General features: G+C 31.4%; 3 protein-coding genes across 3 annotated transcripts; 1 reads left to right on the top strand and 2 right to left on the bottom strand.

Moving 5' to 3' along the window:
• Positions 1–485: 485 nt before the first annotated feature.
• Positions 486–6013, top strand: LOC114375212 (probable pectinesterase/pectinesterase inhibitor 47). The gene is made up of 3 exons (XM_028332982.1): positions 486–1795; positions 3820–4177; positions 5032–6013. Exons 1-3 carry the CDS (start codon positions 656–658, stop codon positions 5718–5720), a joined length of 2187 nt encoding a protein of 728 aa, XP_028188783.1. The 5' UTR covers positions 486–655; the 3' UTR covers positions 5721–6013.
• Positions 6014–7327: 1314 nt separating this feature from the next.
• On the bottom strand, positions 7328–11087 carry LOC114375795 (putative pectinesterase/pectinesterase inhibitor 24). Its single transcript, XM_028333656.1, has 3 exons — positions 10461–11087; positions 8774–9289; positions 7328–8135 (listed from the first exon to the last, which is right to left on the bottom strand). Exons 1-3 carry the CDS (start codon positions 11008–11010, stop codon positions 7459–7461), a joined length of 1743 nt encoding a protein of 580 aa, XP_028189457.1. The 5' UTR covers positions 11011–11087; the 3' UTR covers positions 7328–7458.
• Positions 11088–13324: 2237 nt separating this feature from the next.
• LOC114377247 (putative 12-oxophytodienoate reductase 11) lies at positions 13325–15881 on the bottom strand. Its single transcript, XM_028335679.1, has 5 exons — positions 15720–15881; positions 15353–15493; positions 14883–15013; positions 14623–14769; positions 13325–14089 (listed from the first exon to the last, which is right to left on the bottom strand). Exons 1-5 carry the CDS (start codon positions 15791–15793, stop codon positions 13479–13481), a joined length of 1104 nt encoding a protein of 367 aa, XP_028191480.1. The 5' UTR covers positions 15794–15881; the 3' UTR covers positions 13325–13478.
• Between the last annotated feature and the right edge of the window lie 523 nt (positions 15882–16404).

The raw sequence follows: 16404 nt of genomic DNA on the forward strand, positions 1-16404 counted from the left end.
TTAATGAATTAAGTAATTAAGTTTTATATATAAAAATAGTAAGAGTATTTTTTTATATGAACTAAAATTGAACATCAATTGCAATATTTAAAAAATACGATTATCCGTTAAGTATGTTACATAATACTATTTGATATACTAATTATCTTCTCTTTTCTTTCTCTCTCCTGTAAAAATTACTTTACTGTTTCTTATTACAGATTATTACTCATTTTTAAGTATCTCCAGAAAGGTGGTTTGACCACAAAACTACAACAAAAATTCAAGTCATCGACAAGTATGAACAAAACAGTACTTATATTAATCTATTCCAAATTAAAAACCAATCATCAAAATCCTCCAATGCCATGCATATAGGTACTTCCTTAGATAGATTTGATTAAAATCAAAGCCACGTTCCCACCGTCTACCATGCATTAATTCTCGCCCTTTTTGCATGCTCAAACCGACACCCCCACCACCTATAATACCCTTCTCATTCTCTAGCTTCCTCAATTATTTCCTCACACCCGTTTATGCTTCCTCTTAACTTCATCCCAATGTGCCTATAAATCCCCATATTATTCCAACTCCACCACACCATGCATATTCCAACAACACATCACATCCTCGAATAACCAAAACCCCTCAAGCCTCATTTGTGTAAGTCTTCAACATGTCAACCCCACCAGTGTCCTTTCTATTCCTCCTTTTGTTCTCCCTCGTTGTACCATCACTATTAGCTCAGGCTCCATCACCATCTCCAACACATTCTCCTCATCCTCCACCATCTCCAAAAGATACACCTCCTCCTTCTACTTCTACACCACCCTCTTCAAAACACTCACCTCCTCCTCCTTCTTCACCACCACCTTCTCCAAAACATGCTCCTCCTCCTCTTCCTCCTTCCTCTCCACCACCACCATCTCCAAAACATGCTCCTCCTCCTCCTCCTTCTTCTTCTCCACCACCACCATCTCCAAAACATGCTCCTCCTCCTCCTCCTCCTCCTCCTCCTCCTTCTTCTCCACCACCACCATCTCCAAAACATGCTCCTCCTCCTCCTTTTTCACCACCACCATCTCAAACACATGTCCCTCCACCTCCTCCTTCTCCATCATCTCCAAAACATGCCCCTCCACCTCCTACTCCATCACCACCATCTTCAACACATTCCCCTCCTCCTCCTCCTCCTTCTCCAACACCACCTCCAGCACGTGCCCCTTCTCCCCCTCCGCCTCCACCACCTTCATCACCCTCTTCAGCATGCAAGTCCACACTATACCCTAAACTATGCCGCTCCATTCTCTCCTCCATCCGTTCCTCTCCTTCCGACCCCTACAACCTAGGCAAATTCTCCATCAAACAAAGCCTTAAACAAGCCAAGAAACTAGTCAAGGTCTTCAAAAACTTCCTCACAAAACACAAGTCATCCTCTTCCCTCAACACCGCAGAAATCGCAGCGTTGGAGGACTGCAGCGAACTCAACAAGCTCAGTATTGATTACTTGGAGTCGGTCTCAATAGAGCTAAAGTCGATCGACTCCAATAACACTGAGCTGGTTGAGAAGATTGAGACGTATCTCAGCGCTGTGGCCACTAACCACTACACTTGCTATGATGGGTTGGTGGTGATCAAGAGCAACATTGCCAATGCTATTGCTGTGCCTCTCAAGAATGTCACCCAATTATACAGTGTGTCACTTGGGTTGTTCACGCAGGCTCTGAAGAAAAACCTCAAGAAGCATAAGACACGCAAACATGGTCTTCCCACCAAGGACTACAAGGTCAGGCAGCCATTGAGAAAACTCATCAAGGTAACTATTATCTTTCTATCTCTATGTTTTAGTATTTATGTTAATTTTCTTTGTCTTGGTTTCCCTCTATTTTAATTTGGTTATCTTAATTTTTTTGTGATGTGCCCACAATTTACATTTAGATATCAAGTTTTGATGTAGTTTGGATAAATAACTTAATTACACACTTTTTAAATATAAAAAAGTTTATATAAAGAGTTTATTTATAAACTTAACTGCAAAATTATAGTTCATAAAAGTATCCCAACAAATTAAGATTGAGCTATTTTTGTGTCACTGACCTCTATTGAATATATAATAATCTTTGGAAAAACATATATATTATAACATAATCCGGTTCATTGATATCTTATACAAAACAAATAATTGGACTTTTAGTTTATATATAAATGTACATGTAAAAAAAATTGTGATACAAGACTTTATTTATAAAGTTAACTGTAAAACTATAGTTTATGAAGTATCACAACAAATTAAAATTTAGTTTTTTTGTGTGTCACCGACATCTATTGAATATATATACTCTTTGGGAGAACAGTTATTTTAACGTAATCCATTGATATATCTCTACTAATTACGTGAGAATATTTGGACTTTTAGTTTATACTATACAAAAGTATATATATATATATATATATATATATATATCAAAATATCTAGAAACAAAGCTGCATGAGTTCAAATTTTTATCAAGGATCAAATCCTCTATTTACACTGGTCATATAATGACAAATCCCCCACCCCAAATAATTTTCTTACGTTTATCTGCTCATGGTCATACATTTTATTAATCAATAAACTAAAGCTGTTGCTTAAATGCTACTACTATAGCATTGCACGTGGCCTCATAGTTGTGTCGAAAGCTGAACTCAGGGATATAATTTCTCAAGGGTCAGACAATAAATTGGAACTTGTGAGTCCCGTCCTAATTTCGGGTTTAATAATACTACTTCAATTAACATCATATATTCACAACATTATTTTTTATAATAAAAATATAAAAAAAAGATGAGTGATATGTTGAACAAAAAAGAAAATAAATATTGTTTAAAAATATTTAAAATATTATAAAAAAACACTTCTTTCATGTCATTACGGTACCTAGTTTAATAATCAAACAATAAAAAAGTCAACCAGATCCAAGGATTGGTTGGTTTTAACCTATGAGGAAATAACCTGATGGTCACGTCACGTGGGTTATTGTTTGTTGTACCAATAAAGAATGCATGCACGTGCAACTGGCAAGCTAGCATCTTCTCATGTACCACATACCATTTTATATAGTTCCTTGTAGTATTGAATTCTTTGGATTGTTTGTTATTGGTGGTAAATGTCAGATCCAACCGTATTTTTAGCTTAGATAATGTATGATTTTAAATCATGCTGGTGATATGTTTATACATAAGCAAAATGGATTATCAGGTGCATCCAATAATTAATTTTATTTCGTGGAAAACGATCACGGATACGTGAAAAAGAAACATCGCATGACACATTAGCCCGTTATAACCAACAAAATATGGTTTGAGTTGTACTTTTGATTTGATATTTTAAGTAAGATTTTAAAAAGTTATCAACTAAATTCTTTGACAAATATTACTGATTATAGATAAAAACAGTAAATATTTTGTATCAATAATTTATTGTTAACAAAATAATTTAATTCGTTATAATTATACAATTTATGAATTCAGTTACATATTCAATATTAAGCACTTTAATTAAGTCAAACCACCTTATTTATCAGGAACTAAATGTAATTTATGTGGTCGTATAAATTAGGATCCTTTATGCATGATTTTTTTATCATACAAAATACTGATTATATATTGAGAAAATATACTATACAAACATGTTGACAGTGTAAATGGCTGTACATGCTAGCATTTGTTGACTTTTATACAAATATCTTAAAAGTCATCAATCATAATTTCTGAATAGTTGAAGGTGTAAACATTTCTTATATATTATAAATGCAAAATTGTTAACTGAAAGGATAAAATTCAAACATTACTTTTGCTCAGCTTCTTCACACAAAGTACAGTTGCACAGGATCATCCAACTGTAGTACTAGAAGTGAAAGGATTCTTCAAGAAAGCGAGAACAAAGGAGTTCTTCTAAAAGAGTTTGCGATTGTTAGCCTTGATGGCACAGAAAACTTCACCTCTATTGGAGATGCTATTGCCGCTGCACCCGATAATTTGAGGCCAGAAGATGGCTATTTTCTTATCTATGCCAGAGAAGGAAACTATGAGGAATATGTCACTGTTCCCATTCAAAAGAAAAATATCTTGCTTATTGGTGATGGCATCAACAAGACTTGCATGACAGGAAATCATAGTGTCGTAGATGGTTGGACCACTTTCAATTCTTCAACCTTTGGTAAGTAAATTTATATTCCTACTTTTTTTTTTGTTTGAAAAGTGCTCTCTTTTTTTACGGATAGGAACCATATATAATTATCAAGGGTTTACAACAACTTATATAAACAAGAGCTAAACCTCTTTTATATACAATGTTTTGTTTAAAAGAGCATAGAAACATGTCTTTTTAATGGATAAATAATTAATTAATGAACAGAATGATATCTCTCATAACCCTCACAGAACTAATTGAGTACCTGAGAAATTTTGGATCAAATATTTCTAAGCCAATGATTTTTCTTTAAGAGAGGGTTTACTATATGAGATTTTTTATGTACATATTTGTATCAATTCTCTATTCACCATGGATCATTTATACACATTGATAGAAGTTAACCCTCTTCCATATCCAAGCTCTTTTCGTTGGCAAAGACAGTTCTATATTCAAAGTTCAATCGACATCAACCACAGTTGTGTAAAAGGATATATTATTGTCTAATCGTGCATTGCCACAATTTTAAGTTTGACTAAGTCAACAAGCAATAAATGATCGTGTTATATCAACATAATCGAAGTTAAACCTTTTTTCCTACTATATTGGTGATCTTTCAATCAAAAAATTCTGCTCTCAGCTACAATATCAAAACAAAATCAATCCTGACTTTCTGAGCATTCACTCCCTGACAGAAGCTTTATTTAACAGTATGTTAATAAAATAACACAATTACACTAGATTGTTCACGTTAACTCAAAAACACAACAAATTTCACCATCATGTTAATCAAAGTTTTTTCTTTTCTACTCATCAATGAACAGTATTGGTTCATCAATGAATCTTATAATGAGATACAACATTTTATATGTTCAATGCAGCTGTCTCTGGAGAAAGATTTGTAGCAGTGGATGTCACATTCAGAAACACAGCAGGTCCTCAGAAGCACCAAGCAGTGGCCTTGAGGAACAATGCAGACCTCTCCACATTCTACCGTTGCAGCTTTGAAGGATACCAAGACACTCTCTATGTCCACTCCCTCAGGCAATTCTATAGAGAATGTGACATTTATGGCACTGTGGATTTCATTTTTGGCAATGCTGCTGTGGTGTTCCAGAGCTGCAACATTTATGCCAGAAAACCAATGCCAAACCAGAAGAATGCTGTCACAGCACAAGGGAGAACTGACCCCAATCAAAACACTGGAATTTCAATACAGAATTGCAAGATTGATGCTGCACCTGACTTAGCTGCAGATTTGAATTCAACTGAAAATTACTTAGGCAGGCCGTGGAAAGTGTATTCAAGGACTGTGTTCATGCAGTCATATATTGGAGAACTAATTCAATCTGCTGGATGGTTAGAGTGGAATGGCACTGATGGGTTAAGCACCCTCTTTTATGGTGAGTTCCAGAACTTTGGACCTGGTTCTGATACCAGCAAGAGGGTGCAATGGAGTGGTTACAATCTGTTGAGTGCTACTCAAGCTAGGAACTTTACTGTGCATAATTTTACCTTGGGGTATACATGGCTTCCGGATACAGATATACCCTATTCTGAAGGACTTTAGATTAGATAACTGAATTTAATTATAATAGAGTAACAATAAATTTGATTACAATTTGTTAATTAGATGTGATGTAATTGTATCATTTTTCTGATTTTGATGTGTTTTCAAAAAGGAGGAAGGATCATGTGCTAAATGTTTGGATGAAATTCAAAACTTTGTATCTTGAGAAAAAGTTACCAGTGTTGATTATTTAGAGGCAATTGAATTATTTGTTGTGTACCTAGGTTGTCATGTCTGGTTTATTAATAATGTGATATGATTAGCATTAACATGGGGCAGCAAAATTATAGACCCCATTGGTTTGTTACATGTTTTAAGATTAAATTTTAAAACCTTATGATTTATTTCATTCTATTTCCACATCAAGCTTGAACTTGTTATTGTCAAATTCAAAACAAATATCATTTATAGAAGTTGTAGACATAATCTTCTTGAGAATATACTAATTATCAGTCTATGCATGACTAAGATGCTATCTCAATACAGCCTATTTCAACATGTGATTATAATTTGCTAATGCAGCTGGCATTTCTGATGAACATTGCTGCATAATCTGATGTGTATTTATTTTATGCTTTGCAGTTCAAAGTGTTTTTGAGACTAAAGTACAAATTTTCTTGTTCTTTTGTGCCGGTGCTGCTGAAGCATCTTTTCTCTTCCTATAACTCCTTTCTATGCTTTTTTTCTGACAAAATCCCTAGACTACTTGCATTTGTTTAAGCATTCTTTTAATATCATAAAATGGATATTTTCATGGCATAGAATTGATCTGTGCGTTGGTAGAACTGTTCCATGGATAATAAACACACTGTAGGCAATAAAAAATGCACCAAGTCCATTGTTGTTCTGCATAGTTGCTTAACATTTGTTTTCGTATTTTCTATTTCTTTATTAACACTTGAGACAATTGACAGTTGATGAAAACAATGTAGAATAAAATTAAATGAAATGTGGATCTTAATCCTTATTGTTCGAATTCATGACACTTATGCTTCTCAAAAGTAGTGCTCAATCATTTGAAAGATTAAATATAATTAGTTAACTAATTAGTAATAATATGCACTACATTTGTTCCCAAACTCATGCATGTGAGAGTTGCAATTTTTAAACTCACAAATTTACACTCAAACTCATGAGTCTATCGAGTCTGCTATCAATCTACCAAAAAGTAAGTTTGTTAATGAATTAACCCGATACATGCTTGAGAACTCCTAAACGTTTGAGTTTACAAGTTAGCTTGCAAGTTTCATAAGTGATAACCATGCCTGGGTTGTTATATCTGGTTAATTAATAACGTAATGTGATTACCATTAACATGAGAAATCAGTTGTTTCATTGAACCAAGTTGTTATTGTCAAATTCAAAACAACTAGTATTATATACTTGAATGTACTCAATATGACAAATATCAGTCTATGATTAAGCTGCTATCGCTCAATACAACCTTTTTCAATAAGTGATCAGAATTGCACGCACGTTTAAGAAAAAGAGACTCAAGAAATAGAGATATACAGAGATTGGTGCTATTGTGCAAACATAGTATCAAATGGGTACTCGTAAGTAGCAATGTCTCTAGTAGTTTCAAAGATTTCAAAAGAAGCCTCAAATTAAATCAATCAGTATATATAGTTTCAATTTAATAATAGAAAGCAAAAGATAATAAGAAATAAGAAAATATTACAGACAGATTTGCATCATATATATATATATATTGTGTTATACATATGTATCAAAGTTCTCACGTTGAAGATTTAAAGGGGGCACCAGAAGCTGTAATCCATTTCTCCCCTGAAAGAAAAGCATTGACAGTAAACATGCTAGCTTGTTTCTTTGTAATGGTTTTCAAACCCTTCCACTTCACTCTATTCTTTGTTGAAGAACCTGGTCCAACATTCTGAAATTCTGCATAAAATATGGTATCTGGTGCTGAGTCTCCTACCCAAGGTAACCATCCATTTGGGTGAATGAAACTCCCCAATGTGGATTGCATAAACACTGTAGTTGAGTAATTCTTCCAGGGTCTTCCAAGGTATGTTTTCACAGAACTTAAGTCTCCAAAGGGTGCAATGTTGCAACTTTGAATTGAAATTCCAGTGTTCATGTTGGGGTCAGTTTTGCCCTGTGCTGTTATGGTATTCTGCTGGCCCTGCATAGGCACCCTTGGGAAAATGTTGCAGTTTTGGAGGACCACTGCTGAGTTACCAAAAATGAAATCAACTGTGCCATAAATGTTGCATTCTCTGTAGAATTGGCGGTTGGAATGCACATAGAGAGAGTCCTGAAATGCATCAATTTGGCACCTGTAGTAAACCGCTTGATCAGCACTTGTCATCAGTGCCACTGCCTGGTGCTTCTGTGGACCAGCTGTGTTGCGAAATCCCATGTCCCTAGCAATGAAATTCTTCCCAAACACAGCTAAATTGCACCCAAAAAAAAGAAGCAAATTAAAGATGTTCCCAGTTACCACATATCCAAATCTGTTTAATCAAAAGCAACATTAACTATAATAAAAAAAGGTTTAGATATTCTTTGGTTCTCCCAAATATGCATTTTTTTTTGTCTACTCTCTATTTAAATTTCATTCATTTTTAATCTTTGTATTTCACATAGACAATGCATTTTTAACTCATCCTTGCTAACTAGAAGTACATGTGTTAATTTTAAAAATATAAACAACTAAAGTTTTAATTTATTAGATAAGATCAACTACATGAATTACTCAACGTCGTTTGACTCGATTAAAGGCCAAATTTTATATATATATATATATATATATATATATATATATATATATATATATTTTTTTTTTTTTTATAATTAACCAATCATAGACCGAAGTAAAAGAAGAGGGTCCAGTTAAATCCTCCTCAGCCAACATAAAATTCATCTATATATTGAACATAAGATTTTAAAAACTAAAATTGAAAAATATTTAAACAGAGACTAATTTAAAAAATATATATAATTCTCAAAAACTAAAAACATATTTAAGTCTAATATGAACTGAATGAAAAGGGTTGAGTAATTCCAGATAAAATGTGAGGGTTGCATACCAAATGTTGCAGTTGAAAATGTTGGGGTGCCATCCACAAAGTTAAGGCTTCCAGATACAATTGTGGCATTCATACCATCACCAATGATCATGACATTCCATTTAGTCTTCTCCACCCTCACATTCTCATAGTAAACCCCCTTCTTCACATAGATCACAGTCCTCTTGTCACTTTTCTCAGGGACATGTTTTAGTGCAGCAGTGATTGTTTTAAATTTCCCGCTGCCATCTTTTGCTACAACAATGTCAGCTTTTCTCTTCAAATTATCATCTTTTTGAATCAGCTTCCGGTCTTTAGAATGAAGCCACTTTGGTTCTACCATATGATGATGATGTGGCAAAGTGGTACTCAACAAGCGCCTCAAGTTCACTGTGCTTGCAGCCTTGTTGAGCCAAGTAACAATGGCAAGACTATTACTGGTGAACTCAGTAGAATTTTTTAGATTGTTTACAACACTGGTCTTCAGTGCTTCTCCTGCCTCTCCAAAGCCATCAATGCAGGTTTGCTGGTAAGTACCTGTTTCAACACACGGATAAACAGTGATCTTCAATTATTCAAACAATGCTCAATTTAGTTGTGGCATAATTTATGAAGAAAAATAAGAAATCCATCTCATCTAATTATAATATTCTTTTAATTAATTTTTTTCTCTTAAGAAATAATTAATTTAATTAATTATATTTAAATTTTCAATTATTTATATTATTATTTTAAAATTAATTTTTTTATCTCTTTATTCACTTAATTATTTTTCATTAATGTTTGAAGAAAAAATAATTAAATAAAAATATATAAAAAAATAAATAATACTTCATAAAAATTAGAAAAAAAATAATTTTAAAAAAAAATCGTCAAAGGAGTATTTATATATTATTTGCATGCTCAAATTCTAATGACAAGAGGAGATAGAAGATGGAAACTCAAAGCAATCAATGCAAATCTGTTGTCTAGTGAGGAGAGACATTTTTACATAAAAGTGAAAGTAAGAAAATTTAAATCGTACATCAATAATTAAAATTTTTAAAATTTAATGCCATATTATGTACATATCACTTTTTTATTTTTATTTTGATTATTTATAAAAAAAAATATCTAATGGTTAATATTTATTCGTGACTTTACACATTAAAAAAACTGTCTCACTATGTACATCTCCTTTGCAATTGCAAGTATTTGTTTGGTTCGAGAAAACATTTTTTTATCTTCTATTTTAAAAGTAATTTTAATTAAATATCACGTGTTTTTTTTAACATTTATATAGGAAATAATGAAAATAACAAAAATTATATATATATATATATATATATATATATATATATATATCATATTCTGTTGAAATATTTTATAAAAAATAAACAACATGATATTTTTAATCATTTATAAAAATAGAAAATGAAAAAGACAATATTTTCTGTAAGTAACTAAATAGGCAAATGGTTAAAGATATGAGTTATTATATATAGATAATCTCAAATAAACCAAATTAATAACACTCTAGTGGGTCAAAATGATGACATATAATTAAAAGTTGAGAAATATTATTATCATATTATTTATTACTTGAATATATTTTTTTATTAGTAAAAATTTATTGAAAATTATAAATTTTTATGGATCTCATCTCATTTTCAATAAATTATATATATATATAGAGAGAGAGAGAGAGATCATTGACTATAAATAATACCTGCAGCACTCAACCAAGTTCTAAGATCCTCCAACACATCAAGCAATGAAGACTTGCCCCCAGAAGCCAAAGAGCTATTCAAATGATCAACCGCAAGACCCAAAAGATCCTTGCAATTCTTAAAGCCTTCCATTGTTTTATTATCAACATTGATCAAGCCATTAAAAACTCCCTTCTCAGAGAAATACTCAACAGCCCTTGAAGCCTCAGCTAGGGCAACTTCAATAGACAGCAAGAACAACTTCTCAGGTCGAACCTGACCCGAGTGCACAAGAGGACCAATGCTGCTGTAGCATGCTCCCTTGTAAAGTGTCAGGTCACAAACACTCTTCACTGAATTCGAAAGAAATGGTGCACTATTACTATTTACACCATCATTATTATCTGAGTTGTTGTGAGCAACGGTTCCAAATACAGCAGCACACACAACTCCGATGAGGACTATGGTGGACAGGGCTATGATGGTGACTCGCTTTCCCGTTTTGCGGCGAGCTTCGAGCCTTGCTTGCTCGGATTCATCAACCTTTCCGTAAGATTTGAAGGAGGACATGGTTAAAGGCCTAGCTAGTTTGTGATGCTTTGTGTTGTGAAGCTAGCTAACTTCTAGTGATGATAATAAAAATAACAGTTTTGTGAAAGTGTTTCTATATATATATGAATTGAAGTTTGAACTTTATATATATATATATTACCAAACAATATATTATTTGGTAGAGTATATGTCTATATGAGTTGTGTAATATATATAAATATATGTGTGTGTGAGTTTGAAGTTTGGTAGAGCATTACGCGGTTTACGTGCAAGGCACTACCCCCTATGTAACTTTGTTGCATGTTGAATATACATGGAGTGGCTAACATGTTAGTGATGTTATGTTACACATATTTATGTAAAGTTTTTTTTAGCACACTAGCTTTTATATTTTTCGGTTTCCTCCAGTAATGTTTATTCTTTCAAAGAGATGAACCAGGCACGTATATTATTGATTTTAAATTTTGAAATAGTAAGTAGTTGAGGAAAGTCAAACGCAATTTTTAAATAGAAGAATGCTTCTCACAAGTGACATCCATTTTATTAAAGGGCTGAATTTTTTTATTTTTTTTATTTATAAGTGTTTAAATGTCTAAAGTTTGATAAATAATATTTTTTAAAATATTTACTATTTTTATATATAAAATTAGAACTTTTTTTTTTCAATGATATAATAACTTAAACTAACCCTTACAGTAACAATAATAATTAAACACACAGTTAATTAGTTTTATATAATTTTACAATAGTTATAATCTTAATCTTTACGGAAATAGCAACAAACGTAATTAGTTAATTTTACACTATTTTGCCTAACTAACCTTAACCATTATTATAATAAAAATATAAATAAATAATTATACATTAAATTACACATATCACTTCAAAAATATATATACTATATACAGTATATACATCAGAAATCTCAAGAAAGGGGGACTGTACATGTCTCCATCCTAGATTCATCACACACTTTTAATTTAAATTTTTTTTTAGTTAAAATTTATTGACAATCATTATTTTTTATTAGTCCCACTTTTAAATTAGAAGAAAAATCATTACATAATAAGTGTATATCTACTTAACTATTTAGTGATCCATGGAATAAATCACATTTTTACCACTAAATTATAATATAATTATTATATCTTCTATCGAACAAACCAATCAGACAAAAAAATAAAGGGACATAATATTTTAATAATTTAAATATTAACATGTTTCATTGGAGTATCTTCATATGAAATTTGAAGGAATAATTTCAACCAATCAATCAGATAATAAGATTGAAAGAAATTGTTACTAGCATGTCTATATTAAATGTAGTGCTTCAAAATAATATAGTGAAGTACATCTTAAAATTATATTTATAAGTTAATATATTCACTAATATTATAAAAACTAGAATTTGATTTGCACATTGCAGTTATATAAATAAAGTCATTGAAAATTTTATATATTCTTGAAAAATAATATTACTTTAATACTGTAAAGAAAATTATTGTATATATACATTGCATTAATTTTTCCAAACAACAATTGTTAGCATTAATTACCTTAAATATTTGATTTAAATATACTTTGAATTCTTTAATTGTTGCAATATTCTAGTCTTTTGTTATTTCAAGCCAAATTAAGTAAATTTTGTTCTATCATATTATTTTTTTTACTCAAAATTTTTAAATTCTAATTTCTTTCTGAAATTGAATTGATTAAAGCATTTTAACTTAAACCTTCAGCTCAAAAGTCACTAATCAAAATATCAAATTTCATCAAAAAATATTTGTTTCCCAAACTTTTCATTGAGCAATTAATTTGATATCAAATTACTTAAAACCTATATAAACAATGTTGATATATGTCTCCAATTTGATATCGAATTGCTTTTAATGATATTTTTAATTTATTCTCTTATTAATATATATATATATATATATATATATATATATATATATATATATATATATATATATATATATATATATATATATCACTGGCTAGCACAATGTTTATAATTCTCATTAATAATTTTTTACATTCCAATGCATCAAACAAGTACTATTGGCGCCTCTTCTCTAAAAATAAGTTTATCAACAAATTTTTCTGAAATGATTTGATATCATATCATTAGTCTCGTACTTAGAATTTCAACCGGAAGTCAAATACTCTAATTACGATAATTAAAAAAATATCTATATAAACAAATGTTAATATAAGTCTCCAATTTCACATTGAATTACTTTTAATGATTTTTAACTCATTCTCTTATTAATTTAACAAAATACATCATTAAGACAATATCTATAATATTCATCAATAAATACAATAAAGCAATGTGAAAAAAAAAAACTCTTATTATGACTGCAACAATGCTATCATGTTACATTATACTATTGAGTGAAAAATCAAATATCCAAATATCAAACAACAACTTTTAATCATCAAATAATGAACAACATATAAGAGTGAATCCACCCTTCTAGACTCTAGTTCATGTGGTCCTTAAGCACACTACCTTCAAGAAATGGGTAGTCAGTATAACCCACAACTGGATCAGGAGTGTAGAAGGTATCCCTATTGTACTTGTTGAGTGGTTCATCAACCTCAAACCTTTTAGGCAAATCCGGATTAGCCAAAAACAAACGGCCATAAGCAACAAGATTTGCCTTGTCCGCGGTCACAGCCTTGTTCCCTTCTTCTCTATCATAACCCCCAGCAACAATGAAGGTTCCATCAAAAGCTTTCTTCATTGGTGAAAGAGTGTGAAGGGTTTCCTTATTCTCCCCAGAAATGTCCCATCTTGGCTCAACCATGTGGCAATAAAGCACACCATGTTTGCTAAGTGATTTGGCCATGTAGAGACCTAATGCTTGAGGATTTGAGTCACTACATTCATTGAAGTCTGAAAAGGGTGAAAGTCTCATTCCAACTCTATCTGCCCCTATCTCCTCAACAACAGCTTCAACAACTTCTAATGCAAAACGACAACGATTCTCCAATGATCCACCGTATTTGTCTGTTCTGTCGTTAACTTGGTCTTTCAAAAATTGATCAATTAGAAAACCATGTGCCCCATGGATCTCAACTCCATCAAACCCTACAATTGCAATTGTGGTTAGGAATTGATGAACTTAATTCGAAAATCCCAGTTTAACATCATGCCTATATCATATACATTAAAGTGCAACTCCACTCATGTATGTGACTACATGCATATTTCTTTTGTCCATTTTTATGAATTAAAGGAACTCCACTAATAAAACAAAAGTTCCTTGGATGTATGTGTGAGAAAATAAAACTTTTTTGAAAGAGGTGTTCATGATAATTAAAATTGCAGAATGAAATTAAAAATGAAATGGACATTGGTCCTCATTGTTTGAAGATAAATGCTAGTATCCTTATGACATTGGTTAAGAAACTAAAATGGAAAAAAAAAATTGAATGCATTAAATTGTGCTTTGTTATGTTTTTTTTATAATTTTTACAGAAGACGCTTGTTTGAATTCACTACATTTGTGCTACTCAAATTAGTACTCAGTCATTTGAAAAGTTAAGTATAATTAGTTAGTAATTATGTGAATTAAATGTATGCTATTGTGATTTGAATATATACATTTGATGGTTATTTACCTGCTTCAATAGCATTCCTTGCTGCAAGTCTGAATTCATTGACGATATCAGGAATTTCAGCCGTCCTTAGTGCCGTTGGTTCGGTGGCATTATGTGTAAATGGCTTGTTGGTTGATGATATTAAGGTTTGTCCATCGGGCTTAAGATCTGCATAGATAATTAATGAATGTGATAAATTATATATGCTTAAAAAATGACAATGAAATAGTAATTAAAAAAATAGTGTTATTCATGAAAATGTCATCAAGTTAGTTATATACCTGGATCGTAAGCCCTTCCAGTATGAACAATCTGACAGAAGAATATACCACCTTTGGCATGAACAGCATCCACAATGGGTTTCCATGCTTCGATTTGCTCTCTTGACCATATACCAACTGCGTTTGGATGGCTTTATACACATCATCAAAAGGGGAAGTATCATCAAAGAGATGAATTTTATCATGTCGAGAGGAAAATGAATAAATATAAACGATTAAATTTTATTGTGAATGGTCAAGAATAGAATGTGTAAAAATCATGTAAGTTTTTTTTATAAAAAAAATCATATGATATTTTAAGTAATCATACTTAACTTTAAAATAATTTTAATCTTAATTATTAATTTATGTATAGTTATATGACTCCAATTTATTACCCTTAATTCTCATTTAATATCACTCACGTACATATATCCATCATGTGAGAAAATGACATGTAGTTTAATTTAATTTAAATGCAAATTACGTACTATTTAGAAGTGGGTGAAATAGTAGTAGCTTCAGTAATCAGAAGACCTCCCTTGGTAGCTCTTTGAGAGTAATATAGAATAGCATGCGGCTGAGCAACGTTGTTGTAAGATCTTGCTCTAAATAGTGGCGCCAAAACGATTCTGAAAATGCAAAAGCAACACAATTATATAAAATTTATATATGTACTTTAAAATTTATATATTATAAATACATTAAATGGAAAAAAATAGAAATAGAAGATTAGTTAGGTGATTAAATAAAGAAAGAGGAGAAAGATTGGGGGTTGGATCTCTCGCTCTTACTCATAAAAACTAAAACTAATAATTTGTTGATGAAGAAGAAAAATTAAACACCAAGAGAAAGTACCTGTGTGAAAGATTTAAGTTCCCCATCCTGTAAGGAGTAAGAAGAGGGATGACCTGATTTTTTTGTTCAACCATTTTTGTGTAGAATTCTTTGGCTTCCTTTCCTATTTCTTTCTCTGCCTTCTCCCTAGTTGCCTTTGTCTTTATTATTTTGATTGTGTTAATGCAGATTCAGTAGTGTATTTATACATCTTCGGGGGATTGCTTTTTTGAAATAAAGTAATCATTGTCAATATCCAATCATATGATGTAAGGGAGTGCGTTAATTACGTTATGTATTAGGACTCAAAGTTGGTTCAAGTGCTTGTAAACCAAGCATGCTAATAGTCAATAATCTCCTATATGTTGATTGTGGAGGTACAGTAGTGATCACAAATAATTGTAGTACTACTAGTCAACATCCCATGAATTGATGTGGTATTTGAAATGTCGAGTCGTCTTCTTTGAATAAGTTGATAGCATTGAATTTTTTTTTGTTTGTTTATCAGTCAATATCCGATGATATGATGTAAGGGGGTACGTTAGTATTCAGATGTGTACTTTTAAGGCTGCGTTCTATAGTTTCAAAACATGTCAAAGTCAATAACTCAAGACTTTCTATATATCTACTTTAAGAATCAGTAGCTCCACGTAACATAATTTCTAATAAAACTAAAAAAAAATTGTGTATTTTAATAAAATTATTG

The sequence above is a fragment of the Glycine soja genome, chromosome 11, assembly GCF_004193775.1.
Source record: "Glycine soja cultivar W05 chromosome 11, ASM419377v2, whole genome shotgun sequence".
In the NCBI taxonomy this organism is placed as follows: Eukaryota; Viridiplantae; Streptophyta; class Magnoliopsida; order Fabales; family Fabaceae; genus Glycine; species Glycine soja.

Excerpts from the sequence above, each read along its gene's own strand:
- LOC114375212 (XM_028332982.1), top strand. The coding sequence starts at position 656 with ATGTCAACCCCACCAGTGTCCTTTCTATTCCTCCTTTTGTTCTCCCTC. Across the intron at positions 1,796-3,819 it reads CATTGAGAAAACTCATCAAG|CTTCTTCACACAAAGTACAG; the intron begins GTAACTATTATC and ends ACTTTTGCTCAG. Across the intron at positions 4,178-5,031 it reads TTTCAATTCTTCAACCTTTG|CTGTCTCTGGAGAAAGATTT; the intron begins GTAAGTAAATTT and ends TGTTCAATGCAG.
- LOC114377247 (XM_028335679.1), bottom strand. The coding sequence starts at position 15,793 with ATGGTTGAACAAAAAAATCAGGTCATCCCTCTTCTTACTCCTTACAGG. Across the intron at positions 15,014-15,352 it reads ATTTCACCCACTTCTAAATA|CCATCCAAACGCAGTTGGTA; the intron begins GTACGTAATTTG and ends ATGTGTATAAAG. Across the intron at positions 14,770-14,882 it reads TGGAAGGGCTTACGATCCAG|ATCTTAAGCCCGATGGACAA; the intron begins GTATATAACTAA and ends TTATCTATGCAG.
- LOC114375795 (XM_028333656.1), bottom strand. The coding sequence starts at position 11,010 with ATGTCCTCCTTCAAATCTTACGGAAAGGTTGATGAATCCGAGCAAGCA. Across the intron at positions 9,290-10,460 it reads AACTTGGTTGAGTGCTGCAG|GTACTTACCAGCAAACCTGC; the intron begins GTATTATTTATA and ends GTGTTGAAACAG. Across the intron at positions 8,136-8,773 it reads ATTTTCAACTGCAACATTTG|CTGTGTTTGGGAAGAATTTC; the intron begins GTATGCAACCCT and ends GGTGCAATTTAG.